This window comes from Lutra lutra, chromosome X, assembly GCF_902655055.1.
Source record: "Lutra lutra chromosome X, mLutLut1.2, whole genome shotgun sequence".
Taxonomy (NCBI): domain Eukaryota; kingdom Metazoa; phylum Chordata; class Mammalia; order Carnivora; family Mustelidae; genus Lutra; species Lutra lutra.
This window is the reverse complement of record NC_062296.1, coordinates 15728532-15748137: the sequence shown is the minus strand read 5'-3', so window position 1 is coordinate 15748137 and position 19606 is coordinate 15728532. Positions and strand designations below refer to the sequence as shown.

At 41.2% G+C, this 19606-nt stretch overlaps 1 protein-coding gene across 12 annotated transcripts in view; it reads right to left on the bottom strand.

Moving 5' to 3' along the window:
• The window catches only part of MAP7D3 (MAP7 domain containing 3), a 54331-nt gene that overhangs the window by 13803 nt on the left and 20922 nt on the right, over positions 1-19606 (bottom strand). For 8 of the 12 annotated variants that reach the window (XM_047715891.1, XM_047715892.1, XM_047715895.1 and 5 more), the window contains exons 1-8: positions 16029-16246; positions 11144-11242; positions 10963-11046; positions 9727-9890; positions 8753-8867; positions 7937-8041; positions 4331-4426; positions 2817-2942 (exon numbers count right to left, since the gene is read on the bottom strand). In XM_047715891.1, the coding sequence (XP_047571847.1) occupies positions 2817-2942; positions 4331-4426; positions 7937-8041; positions 8753-8867; positions 9727-9890; positions 10963-11046; positions 11144-11242; positions 16029-16083 (844 nt within the window). In that variant the 5' untranslated portion in view covers positions 16084-16246. Of the gene's footprint in view, positions 1-2816; positions 2943-4330; positions 4427-7936; positions 8042-8752; positions 8868-9726; positions 9891-10962; positions 11047-11143; positions 11243-16028; positions 16247-19606 lie in introns of those variants that run through there. The other 4 variants (XM_047715887.1, XM_047715889.1, XM_047715893.1 and 1 more) reach the window with 4 other exon arrangements.

The following is a 19606-nucleotide window of genomic DNA, read 5'->3' as shown; positions in this document are numbered from 1 at the left end:
AGAAAAGAGCATTTCTCACCCATTCTAAAAACTATAATAAAACATTAATCAGAATGGGCTAGATTTTCAAGGTCTCTTCCAGCTTTAACAATCTAAATTTTTTGCCAGGGCTCCTGGGTGGCTCGGTCATTAAATACCTGCCTTCGGCTCAGGTGGTGATCCCGGGGTCCTGGGATCGAGCCCTGCATCAGGCTCCCTGATCAGCAGGAGGCCTGCTTCTCCCTCCCCCACTCCCCCCCGCCCCCGCTTATACTCCCTCTCTCACTCTCTCCCCATCAAATAAATAAAAATCTTTAAAATAAATAAATAATTTTTGCCTAATAAATGGATAAAAATGGTAATACTTGGTACCAGCAAAGGAGGAAGAAAGTGGTAATGCCAATGTTGGGAACCAGGCAGCCCCACACTACTGGTGGGGTGTAGATCTGTATATGCTCCTGACAGGGGGGATTGGGGCAATAAGGCATTAAAAGCCATTAAAAGGACATACTCTTTGTTCCCACAATTTTACTTCAAGATCTATTCTTGGGGAAAAAAATCAGACATGAAAACATATGTAATAAGGTTACTTATAGCATTATTGATAATACGGAAACAAAACTATAATCCAAATATTCAACAAGAAATTTAGAAAATACTGAGCGCCTGGGTGGCTCAGTGGTTTAAAGCTTCTGCCTTCGGCTCAGGTCATGATCCCAGGGTCCCAGGATCGAGCCCCACATCGGGCTCTCTGCTCCATGGGGAGCCTGCTTCCTCCTTTCTCTGCTTGCCTCTCCGCCTACTTGTAATCTCTGTCTCTCAAATAAGTAAATAAAATCTTTAAAAAAAAAAAAAGAAATTTAGAAAATACTAAGGCAGGGGCACCTGGGTGGCTCAGTGGGTTAAAGCCTCTGCCTTCGGCTCAGGTCATGATCTCGGGGTCCTGGGATCAAGCCCCACATCGGGCTTTCTGCTCGGCAGGGAGCCTGCTTCCCCCTCTTTCTCTGCCTGCCTCTCTGCCTACTAGTGATCTCTGTCAAATAAATGAATCTTTAAAAAAGAAAAGAAAAAAAAATACTAAGGCAGTCATTCACAGTAATAATATACAATTTCCAGACCTAGGAAATGATAAATATATATATACTTTTTAAAAAAAGATTTTATTTAGGGCGCCTGGGTGGCTCAGTGGGATAAGCCTCTGTCTTTGGCTCAGGTCATGATCTCAGGGTCCTGGGATCCAGCCCCAAATCAGGCTCTCTGCTCAGCAGGAAGCCTGCTTCCCCATCTCTCTCTCTCTGCCTCCTCTCTGCCTACTTGTGCGCGCTCGTGCTCGCTCTCTCTCTCTCTCTCTCTCTGTCAAATAAATAAATAAATAAATCTTTAAAAAAGTTTTATTTATTTGAGAGAGTGCCTCCACACACAGGCACACAAGGGGAGGGGCAGAAAGGGACAGGGACAAAGGAGACTCTCTGCTGAGAGAGGAGCCCAATGCAGGGCTGGATACCAGGACCCAGAGATCATGACTTGAGCCAAAGTCAGATGCTTAACCAACTGAGCCACCCAGGTGCCCCAAGAAAATGGTACATATTGAGTATAGACAAAAACAAATCAAAAAAAACAAGTTACAATCCCATTTTGTAAAGAAAACACAAACAAAATATTCAGTTCCCAGTGAGTTACTGAGATAATAAATTATATTTAAAACTTGTTCTACACTAAATATTTATTGCTTGTATAATAAGGAAAAGTAAATATTTTTTTTAGAAAGTATTTGGTGGTAGCTTTTATAAGACTTGGTAAATTTATCACCTCTCTTCTTTAACTGGGTGGTAAACTTTTACATGATCTCATCAAGTCATCAAAATAAAACAAATTACCAAAGACTGACTACTCATGAATAAACAATCTGACTTAAATGTTTTCTTTTAGTCACCCACTTTTGGTGGAAAAGCATTTTATTTACAGATCTGTATGTATCTAAATGGTCACATTATTTAACACTGACAGTTTGTGCTACAAAGAATATATTAAGTACAGCTAGAGAAATTTAAAATAAGTATTATATTTTTGATGGAAGTAACATTATTTAACAAGAATGAAAGTTAATATAAGAACTATCTTACAGGAGACTGGGGAAGACTGGCAGAAAATAATTTGACATACATATAATAGGGCAAAAACAAAGTCAGGAATCTGAACCAAAAGAAGTAAAGCTGCACTACCAGAAAGTCTATGATAGCACTGTAATTCATTTTACTAATTATGTGAATATTAACAGAAGAAAAAAATAAAAGAATAAAAGTGGTGGGAAGAAAAAAGTGGAGGAAAAAAGAATAATGGGAATAGTGCATTTGAGCTCTCCACTACTGAGGACTTCTTACAACCCACAGGCATGTCTAACACTCTATGTGACCTCTAAGTGAGAAAATCCAAGCCTGAAAATGGGTTTTATTTTACTATTAATAAAAAGCTGAAGAGCAGATCAAAGTCATTCTTCCACATTTTAGGGGGAAAAAGAGAGTGGAGTAGGAAACTTCCTCCCCCTTGCTATTATAAAAATTTTTGGTACTCTTAACATCTAGTACTTTAAAAAAAAATCACTTAAAAATTTAACAACCACCACCACAACTACCTTATTTCATCCTATCAACTATCATCCAGGTAACTCAACCTACCATGCTAGAAGGCATAAAACAAATATGCAACGTAAATATCAGTCATCTGGAAACTACTGATTCGAATTATTTTTATGCCTTACCACAACAAATTAAATGATATAACCTGCTTTTTAAGTGCAAATACTAACACTTTCAGGCTTTCTGCCCTATGCCTGTTACCTGAAGTATCTTTGCCAGGAACTGACAAGGAAGCAGCACTTTTGCTCCTGGCTATTGACGCTTTGGTAGGGACAAGCAGGCGAGTGATTAAATTATTCTCCCGAAGACTGGTATATGACTGACGAGCTAAAGGAGAACAAACAAAAAGAATTCAAGTTGAAGTCTCACAAATAAATGCACGGCATATGAACTGCACATGAGAACTTTCCCAGCCTACAAGTAGAGGAAATGAGAGCAATATATATATACACATACATATGTATATATATAAATACATATAAATAATGGGACTGAACATCACCACAGGATCCGACTGCCTGGCTAGGGAAGAGAGCACCTGAATTAAGGGTCAAAGTCTCCAGCATACTCAATAACCCCAGTGAAGAAATCCAGGTAACGTATCTAACAAAGCCCTATCCCAACGTATCGTCTCTACGGGAATTCATGAAGTTGTATGTGGCAAAACAACTTTGAGGTGGACTTCTACAGATATATGCCACTGACAGTCATAGTGGTCAAGTTCATTACCAAAAGCTCCAAGGGACTGACTGAATTCTTTTGTTAAAAGTGCATCTTGTAGGCGCACCTGGGTGGCTCAGTGGGTTAAAGCCTCTGCCTTCGGCTCAGGTCATGATCTCGGGGTCCTCAGATTGAGCCCCGCATCGGGCTCTCTGCTCAGCAGGGAGCCTGCTTCCTCCTCTCTCTCTCTGCCTGTCTCTCTGCCTACTTGTGATCTATCTGTTAAATAAATAAATAAAATCTTTTTTAAAAAAGTGCATCTTGTAAATACCTTGCTCCAAGTTTTTATGTTCCTAAAGATCCCTGTGAGAATGGCATTTGTTATAACAGGATTTGACCTGAATCAACAAACTGGAGAGTATTCTGTAAGTGGTTTGGTATAAAACAAAAAGCAACAGTTGTGTCGGACAGAGAAAAGTTGGGGGGCGGGTATTAGAAACTACTTTAAATAAAGAAGTACTGGGCGCCTGGGTGGCTCAGTGGGTTAGGGCCTCTGCCTTCGGCTCAGGTCATGATCTCGGGGTCTTGGAATTGAGCCCCACATCGGGCTTTCTGATCAGCGGGGAGCCTGCTTCCCCCCCTCTCTCTGCCTGCCTCTCTGCCCACTTGTTATCTCTGTATGTCAAATCAATAAATAAAATCTTAAAAAAAATTTAAAAAATGAAGACAGACTCTTGGCTTCAGCCAAATAAGTATGACATCAAAGGACATTTTGCAGTTAAAGAAAGGATATTGTGGCTTCAAATTTTAGGAACGACTTCTCAAGCAACCAAATGCTGACACAGATCTTTTTTTGGGAGAACGACAAGAAGTGTGGGGATAGGGAAGTGCAGAGAGACGATCTTGAGCAGGTTCCAAGTTTAGCTTGGAGCCCAACTCAGGATCATGGCCTGAGCCAAAATCAGAAGTCGGTGCTCAACTGACTGAGCCACACAGGTACCACAAAAGATCTCTTTTAAACCACTATTTAAGACTGGTACTTAGAAATAACTAACCAGTTGGTTTTTCTTCTACTTGTACAGTTTCTGAAGGTGCCTGCAATTTGTTAGATCTTCTCGTCAAGGATGAGCTTCTCTTCTTTTCTATTTTTTCTGGAGATCAAAGGCAAAGGAATATTATTTTTTACAAATTATTTAAATGTATTATTTCAGAAGTGAGTCACTTCATACATTTTTTATCTTCTCTACTTTTGCTTATAAAAATTTAAATTTCCAATCTTCTGTAGAGATTATATATCCCCAACTTAAAGCTCATTTGCTCTTTAGGTGATCTGGACAATAAAATTTATTAAGGAAAAAATAGTTCAAAGTTAAGAGGATAATGTCTAATACTACCTGACAAGATCAACATTCCCAAATTGGGACTATACAACCTTTAATTCTGGACACAATCCATGACATCTATTACTAAAGTAATGTATACTTTAGTTATAATGGTTATTTTTTTAAACAAAAATGATCATTAGCCTTTGGCACAGATGTCACAATTTTAGCAACCTAATGAAAAACATGGTTTGTGTAGACACAAACAAATTCTCACTCAGGATTCTGAGGTGTATCTGTTTAAAGAATAACTTCTCTTTTGGGAACCTATAAATTAAACTTGGGGACCTATAGATATTGACAACATAGCATCATTTGAAAATTCCTGAACTGATAATGTAATTGAACAGCATGAACCAGAGGTATAATCAATTCAATCATGTGATTAAATCACACATCCTTTATTTTTGTACTGCAAGGAAAATACAAGATAGTTTGAACAGTTATTATGAGTCAGCAACGAGCAGAAGAAAAATAGACAATTTCAATTAGCCAAGCTCTAAAACAGGGCTACTTAAAATATTACAGGTTATCAGATTATGAACTTCATTTGCGTGTGAAATATTCATCTCTCTGGATCAAAAAGGTTTCATTTCAATTTGAAGAGATTTTACAAAGGTAAGCCACCACCAATACGGACTTTATTTTCTCTGTCATCATTAATGACAACATTCATTGTTTCAGAGTGTGCAGTAATACTATACTTGTAAATAAGCTATTTCACAAAGTATCTTCCATCATACCGTCTCATGTTAAAAACTAGTAAAAAGGGCTCCTGGGTGACTCAGTGGGTTAGGCCTCTGCCTTCGGCTCGGGTCATGATCTCAGGGTCCTGGGATCGAGCCCCGCATTGGGCTCTCTGCTCAGTGGGGAGCCTGCGTCCCTTCCTCTCTCTCTCTGCCTGCCTCTCTACCTACTTTCGATCTCTCTCTGTCAAATAAATAAATAAAATCTTAAAAAAAAAACTAGTAAAAAAAATCATTTAGGGGCACCTGGGTGGCTCAGTCATTAAGCATCTGCCTTCAGCTCAGATCACGATTGCAGGGTCCTGGGATAGAGCCCTGCATCAGGCTCCTTGTTCAGCAGGAAGCCCGCTTCTCCCTCTCCCACTCCCCCTGCTATGTTCCCTCTCTTGCTGTTTCTCTGTCAAATAAATAAAATCTTTTTAAAAATTACTTGGAATTGCTCTTTCAGTGCAATTTAACTAATTATTATCCTAAAAGGCATCGCCTGTTCCTCCTCTTTACAAACCTCTTTTAATAGCATGAGGCCTATGAATGAAGGCATACTAGTATTTGCTCATTATACTAAAAATGTCATACATGTCTGTGGAAGAAATATTTGCTAACTCCTCAAAGCAATTAGATAGTTTCTGAAACAGAGTGAATGCTAGTTAAACAAGTAAAATATATCAAAATGAATGTGTTTGTGTGTATACATGAAAGTATATAAATACAAGATTGCAATGAATTCTAGTTTTTCTAAAGGATTGAAATGGTGAGTAATAATTTCATTATATGACAAGGAAGGTGCTAGAGAAAACCTTCCCACATTAATCTACAAATGATCCCAGGCTACACATAAGTGCTTTGGGAAAGCCTATCAAGGGTTAGGTGGTAAGTGGATCAACTTTTGTTAGACCATTAAAAGAAAAAATGTGATAACCCCAGGTCAGGGGTTCCCTGCTCAGCGGGGAATCTGTGTCTCCCTCTCCCTTTGCCCCACTTACCGCTTGTGCTCTATCACTCTCTCACTTGCTCTCAAATAAACAAAATGTTTTTAAAAAAGATTTTTAAATTGAAACCATAATTATGCCTTTTTTTTCTTCAATTCATAAGGCACTGAAGTGGGAATGATGTGGAATATGTTTGCTGTGTCTTCTTCCTGCCAAGATCACTTCTGTTTTTGCCTCCAGAAATGATTTTTTTTAATTGATTGATGGGTATGGTTTACCTAATCCATTTCAATTATCAGTGGGAAACACCATGCACAGTAAGCCAGAAATGGTCACTGACAGTTAGGTGAAGGATTTTTTTTTTTTTAAGATTTTATTTATTTATTACAGAGAGAAATAGTGAAAGAGGGAACAAAAGCACAGGAGAGCTGGAGAGGGAGAAGTAGGCTCCCCACTGAGCAGGGAGCCCTGACATGGGGTTCGATCCCAGGACTTTGGGATCATGACCCCGAGCGGAAGGCAGACACTTAACGACTGAGCCACCCAGACGCACCAGGTGAAGGATTTTTTTAAAAAAAGGAACACTAATTAAAAGGACAAACACTAGAAGCAAAAGGTATTGAGGTTGAGGCGCCTGGGTGGCTCAGTGGGTTAAAGCCTCTGCCTTCTGCTCAGGTCATAATCTTAGGGTCCTAGGATCGAGCCCCATCGGGCTCTCTGCAAAGCAGGGAGTCTGCTCCCCCGCCACCTCTGTGCCTGCCTCTCTGCCTACTTGTGATCTCTGTCAAATAAGTAAAATATTTAATAACAAAAACAGAAACAAAAACAAAGGTTTTGAGGTAGTCATAGTAGATAATTTCTTTTTTGTTTAAAGAACACCACATTAGTACTACAAAGAGTTGTAAAGAGGAGGTTAGCAATGCTTTGCTCATTAAACATGGGTACCATGTTATTTGCTTTGGAGGAAAACACAGGATTATTCAAATGTACAATTTCAACATCACGATCTATCAAATGACCAAAATACAAGCCAAAAACAAGCATGACAGACTGAAGAGCACTGAATTTCTTGGGGTCTTAACTATAAAGCCAGGAAGGTAATTACACTTGCCTGTCACCTTCACAAGGTTGTCATGAGTAACAAGTACGACATATGTGAAGCAGATCAACCTGTCCACTGCTGTATATATGCTAACATTTTCCTTAAATGAGGTGATATTCATGAAACTTAACGGAAATTGAATGACCAGTCTAGCTACTCTCTAGGAAAAAGGATCTCATTTACTGGTTAGGTAGAATATGAATCCGTTTTATACCAAGTTACTATGCCAGGCAATGGCAATAAAATGTGTTTCAGTTTGGGCTACCTGAACTCAACAAGCGCCTGTGATGATGCACATATGAATTATAAAACAAGGACTAACACTGATGAAAATACAAAACAGTAATGACCACCTCCACCAAAAACAAAACCAGGTGGTGCTCTTCTGAAATAAATCTAAATGTTCCACAATCTAAAGGATAAGTGGTACTGTGAAAAGACATTAAAAAGAATTTATTTCATTGGTTTAAAATTCAGCAGAATACATGAAATAACTACTTACTCTTGGCAACAGAACTCTGAAGACCTGCAGATGACACAGACATTTGTTTCTGTAAACCAGATGTCTCTTGTTCAAGTTTCTCAGTCGATACAGAACGTTTACTGGCTGAGGAAAGATGTATTTACTGTACTCCTACTTAAAGCATCACTAGCTAAAACAAAGTAAGTTCATGATGTAGTTCTATAGAGTATGTGCACTAATTAGGTGCACAATGTTTACTGTCATTCCTTACCCGCGATATAAATTTAAGTTTTATGAAACTGTAGAGCTCTGTCCATTTATAGGAAAATTTATAGTAGCTGCAATAGTAAATGGGACTTTATTTTTTAAAACGTGCACCAGAAAAAATTTGCATTGGATAAAGCTATATAAAATTCAATCATTTTTACAGAGATTACAAATTTAAATGGTAAGATTTTGGATATACTGGATAAAATATTAAAATTTCTTTTGCAGGGGTGCCTGGGTGGCTCAGTAGGTTAAAGCCTCTGCCTTCGGCTCAGGTCGTGATCCCAGGGTCCTGGGATCGAGCCCCACATCAGGCTCCCTGCTTCCTCCTCTCTCTCTGCCTGCTCTCTGCCTACTTGTGATCTCTGTCTGTCAAATAAATAAATAAAATCTTAAAAAAAATTTCTTTTGCAATCTTACATGATACAAATTTAAACAAAAACTTACTGGGCTACACCAAAGAGTACATGGCAGCATTTTCACTTAAAACACAAAGCTCAAAACCCTACTGTAAATGCAACCTTGCAGCAATAGCCAATATCTAAATAAGAGCATGAATAACTTAAAGTTTAACAGTTTATTAATTACCGGTTTTGGTTTCTGGGTTCACAGCTGTAGAGCCTTCCCATGACCATCTTTTTTGACGATGATCAACGCGGTTGCTCCGTTCCAATGTCCGACAGAGAACAGCCTTGAATCTCTCCTAATTCAAATAAATGCCAACAAATTTTTACATATCCAACATACTGGATAGTGTAATTTAGATCTGTGGGTTAGAACTCCAACCCATTACCAAATTTTTCTATCAAGCAAAATTTGGGGGGGTATGAGGTAAGTAAGAGTTAAAAATGAAGACCAAAAAAACAACTGAAGACCATATTTCTGGTATCAATCAATGTCAATGCTTCTCCTAGGTAACAGGCTTTAATCTTATGGATATGAACTGAGAAACAGACTGTGCTTACCTCTGCTTGTATCATGAGGAAATTAATCAATTAATTAATCTGAGAGAAAGAATGTGCACAAGCAAGGGGAGCAGCAGGCAGAGGGAGAAGGAGAAGCAGGGAGCCCGACATGAGCCTAGAGTGCCAGACAGGAAGGGAGAGAGAGAGACAGGGCCCCAGCACAGCTGGGAGGAAGAGTGCACAGGGCAGAAAGGCAGTGGAAGCCAGACGGGAGAGCAAGCGCTGTCATCAGACTGGCCTGCGCTCAAGTCAAAGAAGCAGCTATGAGAAGTGAGATCGCGGCCTATTGATGGGTCTATGAGCATGAGACCACGGGCATAGAGCGCAGAGACACAAGTGAGCCACATCCCAGAGCATGGAAGGGCTCTCTTCCCAGGCCTGCGAGGCTCCGCTTTACCTCAGATAGCAGGTCGAAACTCAGGGATCTGAGAGCACAGGAACAAGAGGCTCTACCGCTGAAGGGGAGAGAGAACTGGGACTGGATCCCTTGGCAGGAGAGGGGGCAGGAAAGGCAGTGAAAGGCTAAGAAAAAAGTATTCCAGTGCCAGGTGACACCACGTGGCATCTGATGAACAGGCTAGGAAACATGTACTGTACCCTTTCTTCCTGTAATTTTTGTTTCCTTTTTTCTTCTGCAGATATTCTCCGCTGCTCATCCTTCTCTTTTTGTTCTTTCAGTTTCCGTTGTTTCTCCTCCATCTGTTTTTCATATTGGATCCGTGATTTTCTTTCTTTTTCAAGCAGTTGTGTTTCCTTAGTAGCTGAAATATTCCAAATACATTTTCAAGGCGTAAGAGCCAAGAAAATATTTAAGTTTTCTACAGTACTCACAAAGAAGGAGAAAGTTAATATATCTCTTCCTCTTTCTTAAAAATAACATGACCTATGCCAATAACAAACGATTATATAAGTGAACAAGAATCATTTGCACTGAGTGTTCATTTAATTCTAGAGAACAGAGATGGCATAGATGACCCTCATATCCTGTCCAAGCTAAAATTCTGAAGTAAAACCAAGTATTTTCTTTCATGTGATATTTCCGCTGATTTGAGGCAAAATTAAACCCCACCAGATTAACATGCTATATACATTAAAATAAGAATTAAAAAGAAAACACATGGCCAGAAGGGTTTTTTTTTTCTTCTACTAGGAAACTTCTTTCAAAGGCCTCATCTATCCAGACCATATTTTATCATGCCCGTTTTACATTCATGGAGTTAAGACACCACACTATGTATGGAACAGCATGATGTTTTCCTATTTCAAGTTTTCCCTCACTAAAGCCTGGAGAGCATCTATGCAGTTCTAAAATACTCTCCAGAAGAGCTCCAGGAAGAAATAACTCCTCACCAAAACAAAGAAAAATTATATCCATTTGAATGAAGCTGAGCACAAGTTTTGTCAAGGGATTTCAAAGGCCAGAGAAAAATGCCTCATTGAGAAAGGCATTCTCTTGAGGTGTAAAAAGATTATTCTTTTAGGTCCAAATTGACACTTGAGAAGCCTATGTTAGGATTATTAACAACTTCATTTTCCTTTTTAGAGTCATTTTTATTGAAAGCCCATTCTGCTTGTTTCTACAAATGCTGAAATTTTGATACCTTAGTTTTCAGAAAATTAGAGCTAATAGAAACTACTTAAAAAATTAAACAATCAACTATTTTTTAAGGCCTTCTTTATCTACCTTAGTATAATTATTCAATCCAACATAATACATCCCAGAAAAAATGTAATCTATATATAAACGGATCAGGAAAAGTAGATAAAATCACTTTGAAAATATATAACCTCAACAGAAAATTTATTCATTCCGATTTTAAGTCTAAAATATACCTTCCTGTTGTCTTTTGGTCTCCTCTCTTCGCTCCTTTGCCAACCTCTGCTTCACATCATTTTTAAGCACGGATCCATCTATTACTAAAAACAAAAAAGAAAATATAGTAAGGCATTAATAGATCTGGTTTTACTGACATGACACTCTGACATCTATAAAAAAGCATTCTAGAAATTACACCTGGTTTGAAAGCTGATCTTATATTTGCAGATTGAGATGGATGAGTGCTGTAACTACTTTGATTCCGTCTTTCTTCAGCTATGGCGTGAGCAGCCGCAACTAGAATACAGGGAGAGAAAAGGAAGGGATTAGATATTATGAATACAAACAGCTAATACAGGGGAGGCAAAGCCTGGGCAATCATCGTTGATGATACAGGACAGCATCTCTCATCCAGAAGACAAAATCAGGACAGATTAATCCAGGTCAACAACAAAGACATATTAAGTACCTAGGATGTTCAACAACAGTTTACAAAAGAATTAAGGCTGTTGACTGTGGGTGTGCCAGTCTATCTGAGGACTTAGAGCTTGTTAGTGGGAGTGGCAGCACGAGCTTGTGGATAAGTAGGAGCTAATGATTAATAACTTTCAAAAATGCCTCAGACAAGATATCACACCAAGTACTGGAAAAACTGAGCTGGCACAGAAATGGAAAAACTGTTTCACCATAAATTGAGAATTTAGAAAAGACGTGGTGTTTACAGATCTGAATTTGGAAGCAGAAGTGTCAACAGTGAGATCCTCAGAGATTGGACCCAATATTAAAAAGTACATTTATAAATTACCTAGATGTGGGGTTTTCTTTACCCACGTTGCTTTAAAGATACCAGCAAAGCCTGCCTTTCCCCACCCCCAGTCTCTGACTGGGTGGAGGCCCAGGCACTTCCAGCTGCTAAAAGCTCTATTCTAATGCAGTGCAGGTGGAGACGCATTCAAGGAATTCCCACTGAGATAGTATTATTCCAGGTAGAAAAATGTCCGGCAAACAAAGATAAATTTACACATGCCTTGTAAAATGCGCCCAAAAGTGGTAAATAAACTTCAATAAGGGTGAAATACAAGATTAGGGGAGCACAATTTGAGGGAGAGTAAGAAAAACAAATGCCAGGATGACACACACAGCAATTATTATAGGGGATTGCGGAGCCCTTGAATTCCATTTATGGCTGCATCTAAAATGTGCCACAATGCTGGGCATCTTCAGGAAGAATCTGGAGGTTAACACTGAAAACTCCCCTTCTACCTCTGTGAATGCACAGGAAATATGCCCCTGTGATAATGCATACAATTTTGTTTTCTATATACCAGGAAAAAATTTTACAGTTGAAGATGGGCGGTTAAAATAATTAAAGGAACAGAGTAGCTGTCATTGTCCTTAAAGAATGAAAGGACTCTGAGATGTTTCTTGTCACTGAGGAAAAAGATCTGGGAGTCATTTTACAGAGTAACCTTGAAAGTGATCTCATAATTGCTGCCATAGGGACCACTATTTCGAAAAGGAAAAAGGATTTTTTTTTTTTTTAACCACAGAGACCTAACAGCTCAGATAATCCATGATTTAGCTAAATTTGAAGATTAGACTCTTCTCAGCTTCCTTCATAGTTCAACTACCAGCAATTCTGTGGACCACAGATTATCCTCTGAATTTGCATACTAGTGTATTAGAACAATTCTTAAATATAGTCTATAAATTAATTGAACCCTCTTATATACTCTCTCCCGCTTGTAGCATCTCTATGTGAGCACAGAAAAAAACAGTTGGTTTTGCACATTCCATTTTCCTGATTAGAAATCCCAAAGAAAGTTCATATTTTGGCACAAATTACCTGACCATAAGGACAATTTCTCTTGAAATGTATAATTTTACCATATTTAAAGATCTTATTAAACAGTAGTAACCTCAAAATTAGCTGTGGTTGGAATAATGAACTAAATAATTTAAAGGTTAATGTGGTAATAATATCAAGTCTGATTTTTAGAACTGCATATCCAAATTCCCATTGGCAAGAAATATATTCACCAAAAGGACAGACTCTAGAAGTTATTTAAAATGTCCGGGCAATGGGAGAAAGGCTTTATGTCTTAACAGAATATTTTATTCAACTCCATTAATGAGAGAATTCACTTACCATTCATTTTAAAGCTACAGTAAGGAACAGTTTAAGTATATACTACAGTATTTCTGCAGTTCCTATACTAATTTTGAATCCCAAACTAAAGCTAAAAGTTACCTTTTGCAGAGCACCTCGGTGACCTTGGCTCAGGTCATGATCTCAGGGTCCTGGGATCCAGCCCTGAGCCCTGCATCTGGCTCCCTGCTCAGCAGCCGAATCTGCTTCTCACTCTTCCTCTCTACCTCTGCCTCTGTCCATCCCAGCCCCAGTCCTGTTCTCTCTCTCTCTCAAATAAAATCTTAAAGAAAAGAGTCACCTTTTGCCTGGAGGTTAATAAAAGGGGTAGAGTTTATTACCAGAACTGAAGTAAGAACCTTAATCTGTATTTATGGTACTCTCCTAAAAATTGCTCTAACAAATACTGTATATCAACCTCACCATTTACAAAATTCTTTACATTTGTATGACTTCATTAAATTCTAACAACCCTATAAAGTGGATATTATTATTTTCCATATTTTTTACAGGTAGGAAAAACTGAAGCTAAACATTATTGTCCCAGATCATGCAGGTAGTAACTCTGGGTCTTGTGTTTGAGCCCCAAAGTGGGTAGAGATTACTAAAAAATAAACAAGACAAAACAAAAAATTCCTCAAAGATAGCATGTCTTAAAGTAAATTACAGTTTCCTACCAGTCAGAGCTGCCTGCAGTGGAATGGCTACTTGGAAAAAATATTAAGCTGTTAGACTATACATCCGAGTTGTAGAAGCCGCCCAGGATTTTATAGCTGGGACTCTGGGTGTTAGACTTGAGAATCTTAAGGTTTCTCCAGCTCTAAAACTCTATAATCATCTCACTCAACCTTAGTAGCTTTTTCTGCATTTGTCTAAAGAAATTACTTGTGAATTTAGAAAAACAAGGTGACAGATCAGTGTCAAATCTTCTTATGCTCATCAGGTTGAAAAATCATATAAATTATCTTACAATTATGTGTAAAAGTATAAAACACATGTTCTGTTAAAAGAAGTGTATTTAGGGATGCCTGGATGGTTCAGTGGGTTAAACGTCTGCCTTCCACTCAGGTCATGCTCTCAGGAAAGTCGGTTTCTCCCCCTCTCTCTGCCCCGCCCCTGCACACTCCCCACCCCCATGCTCCAGACCCCTATCTCTTTCAGGTAAATAAAAATTTTTAAAAAGTGTATTTCTTCAGTATGTTACAATCTTAGCACAGTGCTATGCACAGAAAACATAATAAAATGAATGTACATAATTCATGCCCCCTTAGAAGTCACTTGTTCAGGGACAACGTTTTAACTCTTGGAGCCAGGTTCCCAGCAGTAAATGAAACTGACCAGATTAACAGATTCAGGGCTACTCATGGTTACTTGGATAACGGAATAAAAAGAAGCAACTGTCACAGTGGCATTTCATTTGCCACAAAGTGGCAAAACACTTCAATGACTCCTTGTCCCCTTCAGGAAAACGCTGAGACCATGAGGGCAAATCTTGTTAAAGCCGGTAGTCTGTGAAAATTCTAACATATAACATGTGATGTTTTCAATTCCTAATAGGAAATGGGCAGCAAGGAGGTCAATTAGGGTTCTGGGTTAAGCCCTTTTTGCATGACTAAGTTTTTGGCTTGAAATACTGTGAATCCAAGCAACTGTTTTATAAAAGATTTAAAAATACTTCACAACATTCAATATCCAAAAATGCTTGGGAAGGGGGTTATCCAGAATGCTGGTTACTTTAAATCACTGAAATAAACAAATGGCAGAGAGCCTTAGGTGTCGACAAGTAATGAAACAATCCGAATTTACTGCGCTCTCTCTCTAGGTAAAGATGAAAGTGTATTTGCTTCTGATACGTTGTTTGGGGAGTGGATTCAAAGTATTCTGAAGTAACACAAAGCCTCTCAATCGCAGCCAATTTTTCAACTGCAAATGAAAAAATCCCCAAGGCTTTCGATAAAATCAATTAAGATCGTTTTATTCTCAAGTTCACAGTAATAGCAACTGGCCTAAGAAAACCAAGTAACCTCCCACAAGCGAGAAATACCATTTCGCTCCGCAAGCGGAGCAGTCTCCTGGGCTAAGCAACGCGCTGCCAAATTTTAGAAAATTAACGATTTGGGGGCGACAAACATTTTGGCGTTGGGGCCAGTTCAGAAGAAAGCACACTGAAGTGCTGCTTCCCGTTCATTGCCGCCTAGGGTCTGCAAGATGTCCCACGGAAGGTGACATCTTGACGAAGTCATGTGCTACAGCAGGCAAATCAGGAGGAGCGGAGAGGCAAGTTTCTCCCAACTTTCAAAGGAACAGCCCCCAAGGCTGCCTCCTCACCGGACGTTGACCGGGAGGGTGCGGTAGATTAAGTCCTTGGGAGAGGCAAGGACTGCGACCGTGGGAGAGGATGCGAGCGCCCCGCGCAGAAGGAAAACTCCCGGCTCCCGGCGCCTGGAAAGGCTGCCCCGGCGCGCGGGGTCTTGGCGGGCGCCCGCACATCCCCGGCTGTGGCGCGTCCGTTCGGTGGCCGCGCGGACGCCAGCCGCCCCCCCAACCGCAGGCGCAGCTCAAGACCGTCCTCAGGGTCCGGAGTCACAGGCCCCTCCACCCCCACCCCTGCGCCCACAGCGTCCGTTAGTTCCCTCACGCCCCGCCCGCGGGGTTCGGCCGGTGGCGGCGACCGTTGGGCCGTTGGCCGTGGGACTTCGGCCGTCGGTGATGCCGGCCGGCCGGCCGTTCCTCCTCCCCACCCCCGTCCCACAACGGTTCTCCGTCCCGTCCAGGGAAACGCCGGGGCGGGTGAGGGGAGTAGCGGACGGCGCGAGGCCACTCCGGAGTAAAGTTTTCTGGCGCCCTCCGCGCCGCTTCAACGGCCCCCGGGGCCACGAGACGCCCGCCTCCCGCGCGGTTCCGAGTTCCCCCGGGAGACGCCAGGCCGCTCACCCATGCGTTCGCGCATCCCCCTCAGGGAGGTGCCGCCGCCGGCGCGCTCCGCCATCTTCCGAGCCGCCGCGTCTGAAACCGCTGGCGGCGCTGGGGGTCCAGTGCGCAGGCTCCGGCGCCGCCGTCTGGCCCGCTTCGGCCGCGGCGCCGGGGGGCGGGGCGGGGCGGGGCCCGCAGAGCCGCCGCGCCCGCCTGAGACCCGCAAACCCTGCAGCGCTGCTCACTACACACCACGTCCTGACCCTCTGGGCAGGGACCTCTGGTCTAAAGAAACCCTCTCCTACGTTCCATGTTCTCCTCGCATCCGTGTGCGGGGGGCCAGCCAATCATCAGCCGGCTTGGCCGTCCAACATTCCTTTTTCCCTTTCATCCCGTCTACATAGCAACGCAGTAACATTCCTTCCTTTCTTCATTTGTTCCTTCGTTCCTTTAAGGAGCATTATACTGAGCGCCTCCTGGGTTCGCTTGTATCCGGAGTTTGCTAGTCTTTGAAACACTACAGAAAGGCCTAAGTGAGGGACAAGAGGCCCAGAGGCAGGTTAGGGGGTAGAGATGTTCCTGGGAGGCACTAGGGGCCCAATCAAGAGTAGAGCCTTTCTTTAAATTGTTGCAAAATAAATCATGACACTGTTAGGTCTCAAAGTTGCATGAATTATCTCTACGGTGTTTGTGGGTCTTTGAGTGAAGGAGAGGGCTTGTGGGACACGCACTTTGATGAGCCCTCTATATCTCAAAATTTCAGGGAGCTGTAAAAGGGAAGGAGCTAATAACAGCAAACATTTATTGACTCTTACTATATGCCAGGCCCTGTTCTAACTACGGTTACCTATATTCATTCATTTAATCCCCCTACTACCTGACAAAGTCGGCACCATTATCACTCCCATCTCGTAGATAAGGAAACTAAAGCAGAGAGAAGTTAAATTGTTCACAGTCACACAGTTACTATCAGAACTGGAATTTGAACCCAAAATGTCTGACCAGTAGCCTCCTCCATGTGCTCAGCCTTAAGCAATACTGTTTCATAAAAGCTGGAGATTCATACACAGTTCATAAATGATTAGCATCCAGAATGCATAAAGATCTAAAAATACATAAGGAAAAAAACCTCCAAGAAGTGAGCAAAAGGCATGAACAGGCCTCCCACAGGAGAAAAATCACAAATGATCAAGAAACATGAGAAAAGATGCTCACAACTCTTCAGCAGTCCGAGAGAATACAAGCAAAACCCAGAAGATATCATGTTATACCTACAGATTTAGCAAATTTAAAGAGTGAACAATAAGTGTTGGTGAGGCTGTAGATTAATACTGGGGATGGAGGAAAAAAAATACAGGGGGTGGAGGTAGGAGAGTGGGGGCTGCTATGGGAGTCAGGGGTAGAGTGGGAGTGGGGAGGAGGAAGTTTGGCATTATAAAGTATCCGAAATCCTGCTCCTGCGTGTACCCAGAGAGCAATGTTTTCCGTGATGCACATGATGGTAGCCATGATTGTTAATATGACACACATGTGATTAAGACACCAGCAAAGCAGAGACACATAAATTCAGCTTTGATGATTTATCTGGAACTCCACAAATGGACAATCTAGAAAAATGCAACATCACCTTTATGGTTTCTTTCTTTTTTTTTTTTTTTTAAGGTTTTATTTATTTACTTGAGGGAGAGAGAGGGGGAGCACACAAGCAGGGGGAGCAGCAGAGGGAGAGGGAGAAGCAGGCTCTCAGCAGAACAGGGAGCCGGACCCGGACTGACTCAGAGCTCGATCCCAGGACCCTGAGATCATGATCTGAGCCGAAGGTAGACGCTTAACTGATTGAGCTACCCAGGCACCCCACCTTTATGGTTTCTTGCAAAAATGCTCAAGATGTTGAATCCATTGTGAGATGCTGAACCTATCTAATAATGAGGAAATTTCAGACAAATCCAGACTGTGACATATTCTATGAAACAACTGGCCTGGATGCTTCAAAATGTTATCATCATCAAAGATTAAAAACAGGGCGCCTGGGTGGCTCAGTGGGTTAAGCCGCTGCCTTCGGCTCAGGTCATGATCTCAGGGTCCTGGGATCGAGTCCCACATCGGGCTCTCTGCTCGGCAGGGAGCCTGCTTCCCTCTCTCTCTCTGCCTGCCTCTCTGTCTACTTGTGATCTCTGTCTGTCAAATAAATAAATAAAATCTTTAAAAAAAAAAGATTAAAAACAAACACTGGAGAGTGTTTTGGATTACAGGAGACTAAAGCGACCAAGTACGAAGCATGGTCCTTTATTAGAAACTAGATTAAAGGATACCTGGGAGGCTCAGTTGGTTAAGCGTCTACCTTCAGCTCAGGTCATGATCCCAGGGTTCTGGGATCCAGCCCCGAGTAGGGCTCCCTGCTCTGTGAGGAGCCTGCTTCTCCCTCTCCTTCTGCTTGCCACTCCCCCTGCTTGTGCACTCTCTCTCTCTCTGTCAAATAAATAAAATTTAAAAAAAAAGAAACTAGATTTTAAAAATAGCTTTAAAGAGCATTGATTATTGTAGCAATGGGGAAAATTTGAATATGAACCATGTATTAGATAATATTGCATTAAGGTCAAATTTCTTTGGCAGGAGAATGCTACTGTGGAAATGTCCTTTCTCTTAAGAAATAAAAGCTGAAGAGTTTAGGGGCAAAGCATTTTAATGCCTGAAACTTACTGTCAGGCAGTTCAGAGGGAAAAAACAGCAAATATCACAAAATGTTAAAAATCGGTAAAACTAGAGGATTATATAGATGTTTGTTTTACTCTTCTTTCAACTCTTCTGTGGGTTTGAAATTTTTCCGAATGGAGATTTTTTTTTTTTAATCTAGACAGTGTGGCTTCAGCTGACTTACAAATACCACCACTTTGAATAAAATAAAATTTGATTTGAAAGTACATACAGGGAAGCACCCTCCATGATCTTTTCGGCATTTAGAGCCTTTAAAGGCCTTAATCCAGTCCAGGCATTGGGGGGAAGGAGGGGTGGGCGGAGGAGGGGTACTAAAAGGTTTACAAAAAAACAAATATGGGCAATGTTTGCTAGGAGCTGGGTGAGTAATAAAAATGTGTTCTGAGAGCTCAGAGGGACGAAAAATCACTTCTGGTTAGGGTGTTCAGAGAAGCCTTCACAAAGAATTGGCACTTATTTCTGGACCTGAAGACTGAGAGAGAGCAATCACTCCTTCATCCCGGCCCATGGGAACTGAGTGAGGAGTTGGGCCAATTTGTAGTCAGATCTTCCCGTTTTTCAAAATAAGCTGGAAATCTGGATTTTAATATAAAATCTCTTATTGTAAAAATGATGACAACATTAAAAGTTTTGGAAAACCCGGTAAATAAAATGATCAGATATCTCATCAGTGGTCAACTTCCGCAACTGTTATCTCCTTTCCTATGTCTGAATAAAAATCCAAACAAGGGGGGCACCTGGATGGCTCAGTGGGTTAAGCCTCTGCCTTTGGCTCAGGTCACGATCTCAGGGTCCTGGGATCAAGCCCCACATCGGGCTCTCTGCTCAGTGAGGAGCCTGCTTCCCCCTGTCTGCCTGCCTCTCTCTCTCGTGATCTCTCACTC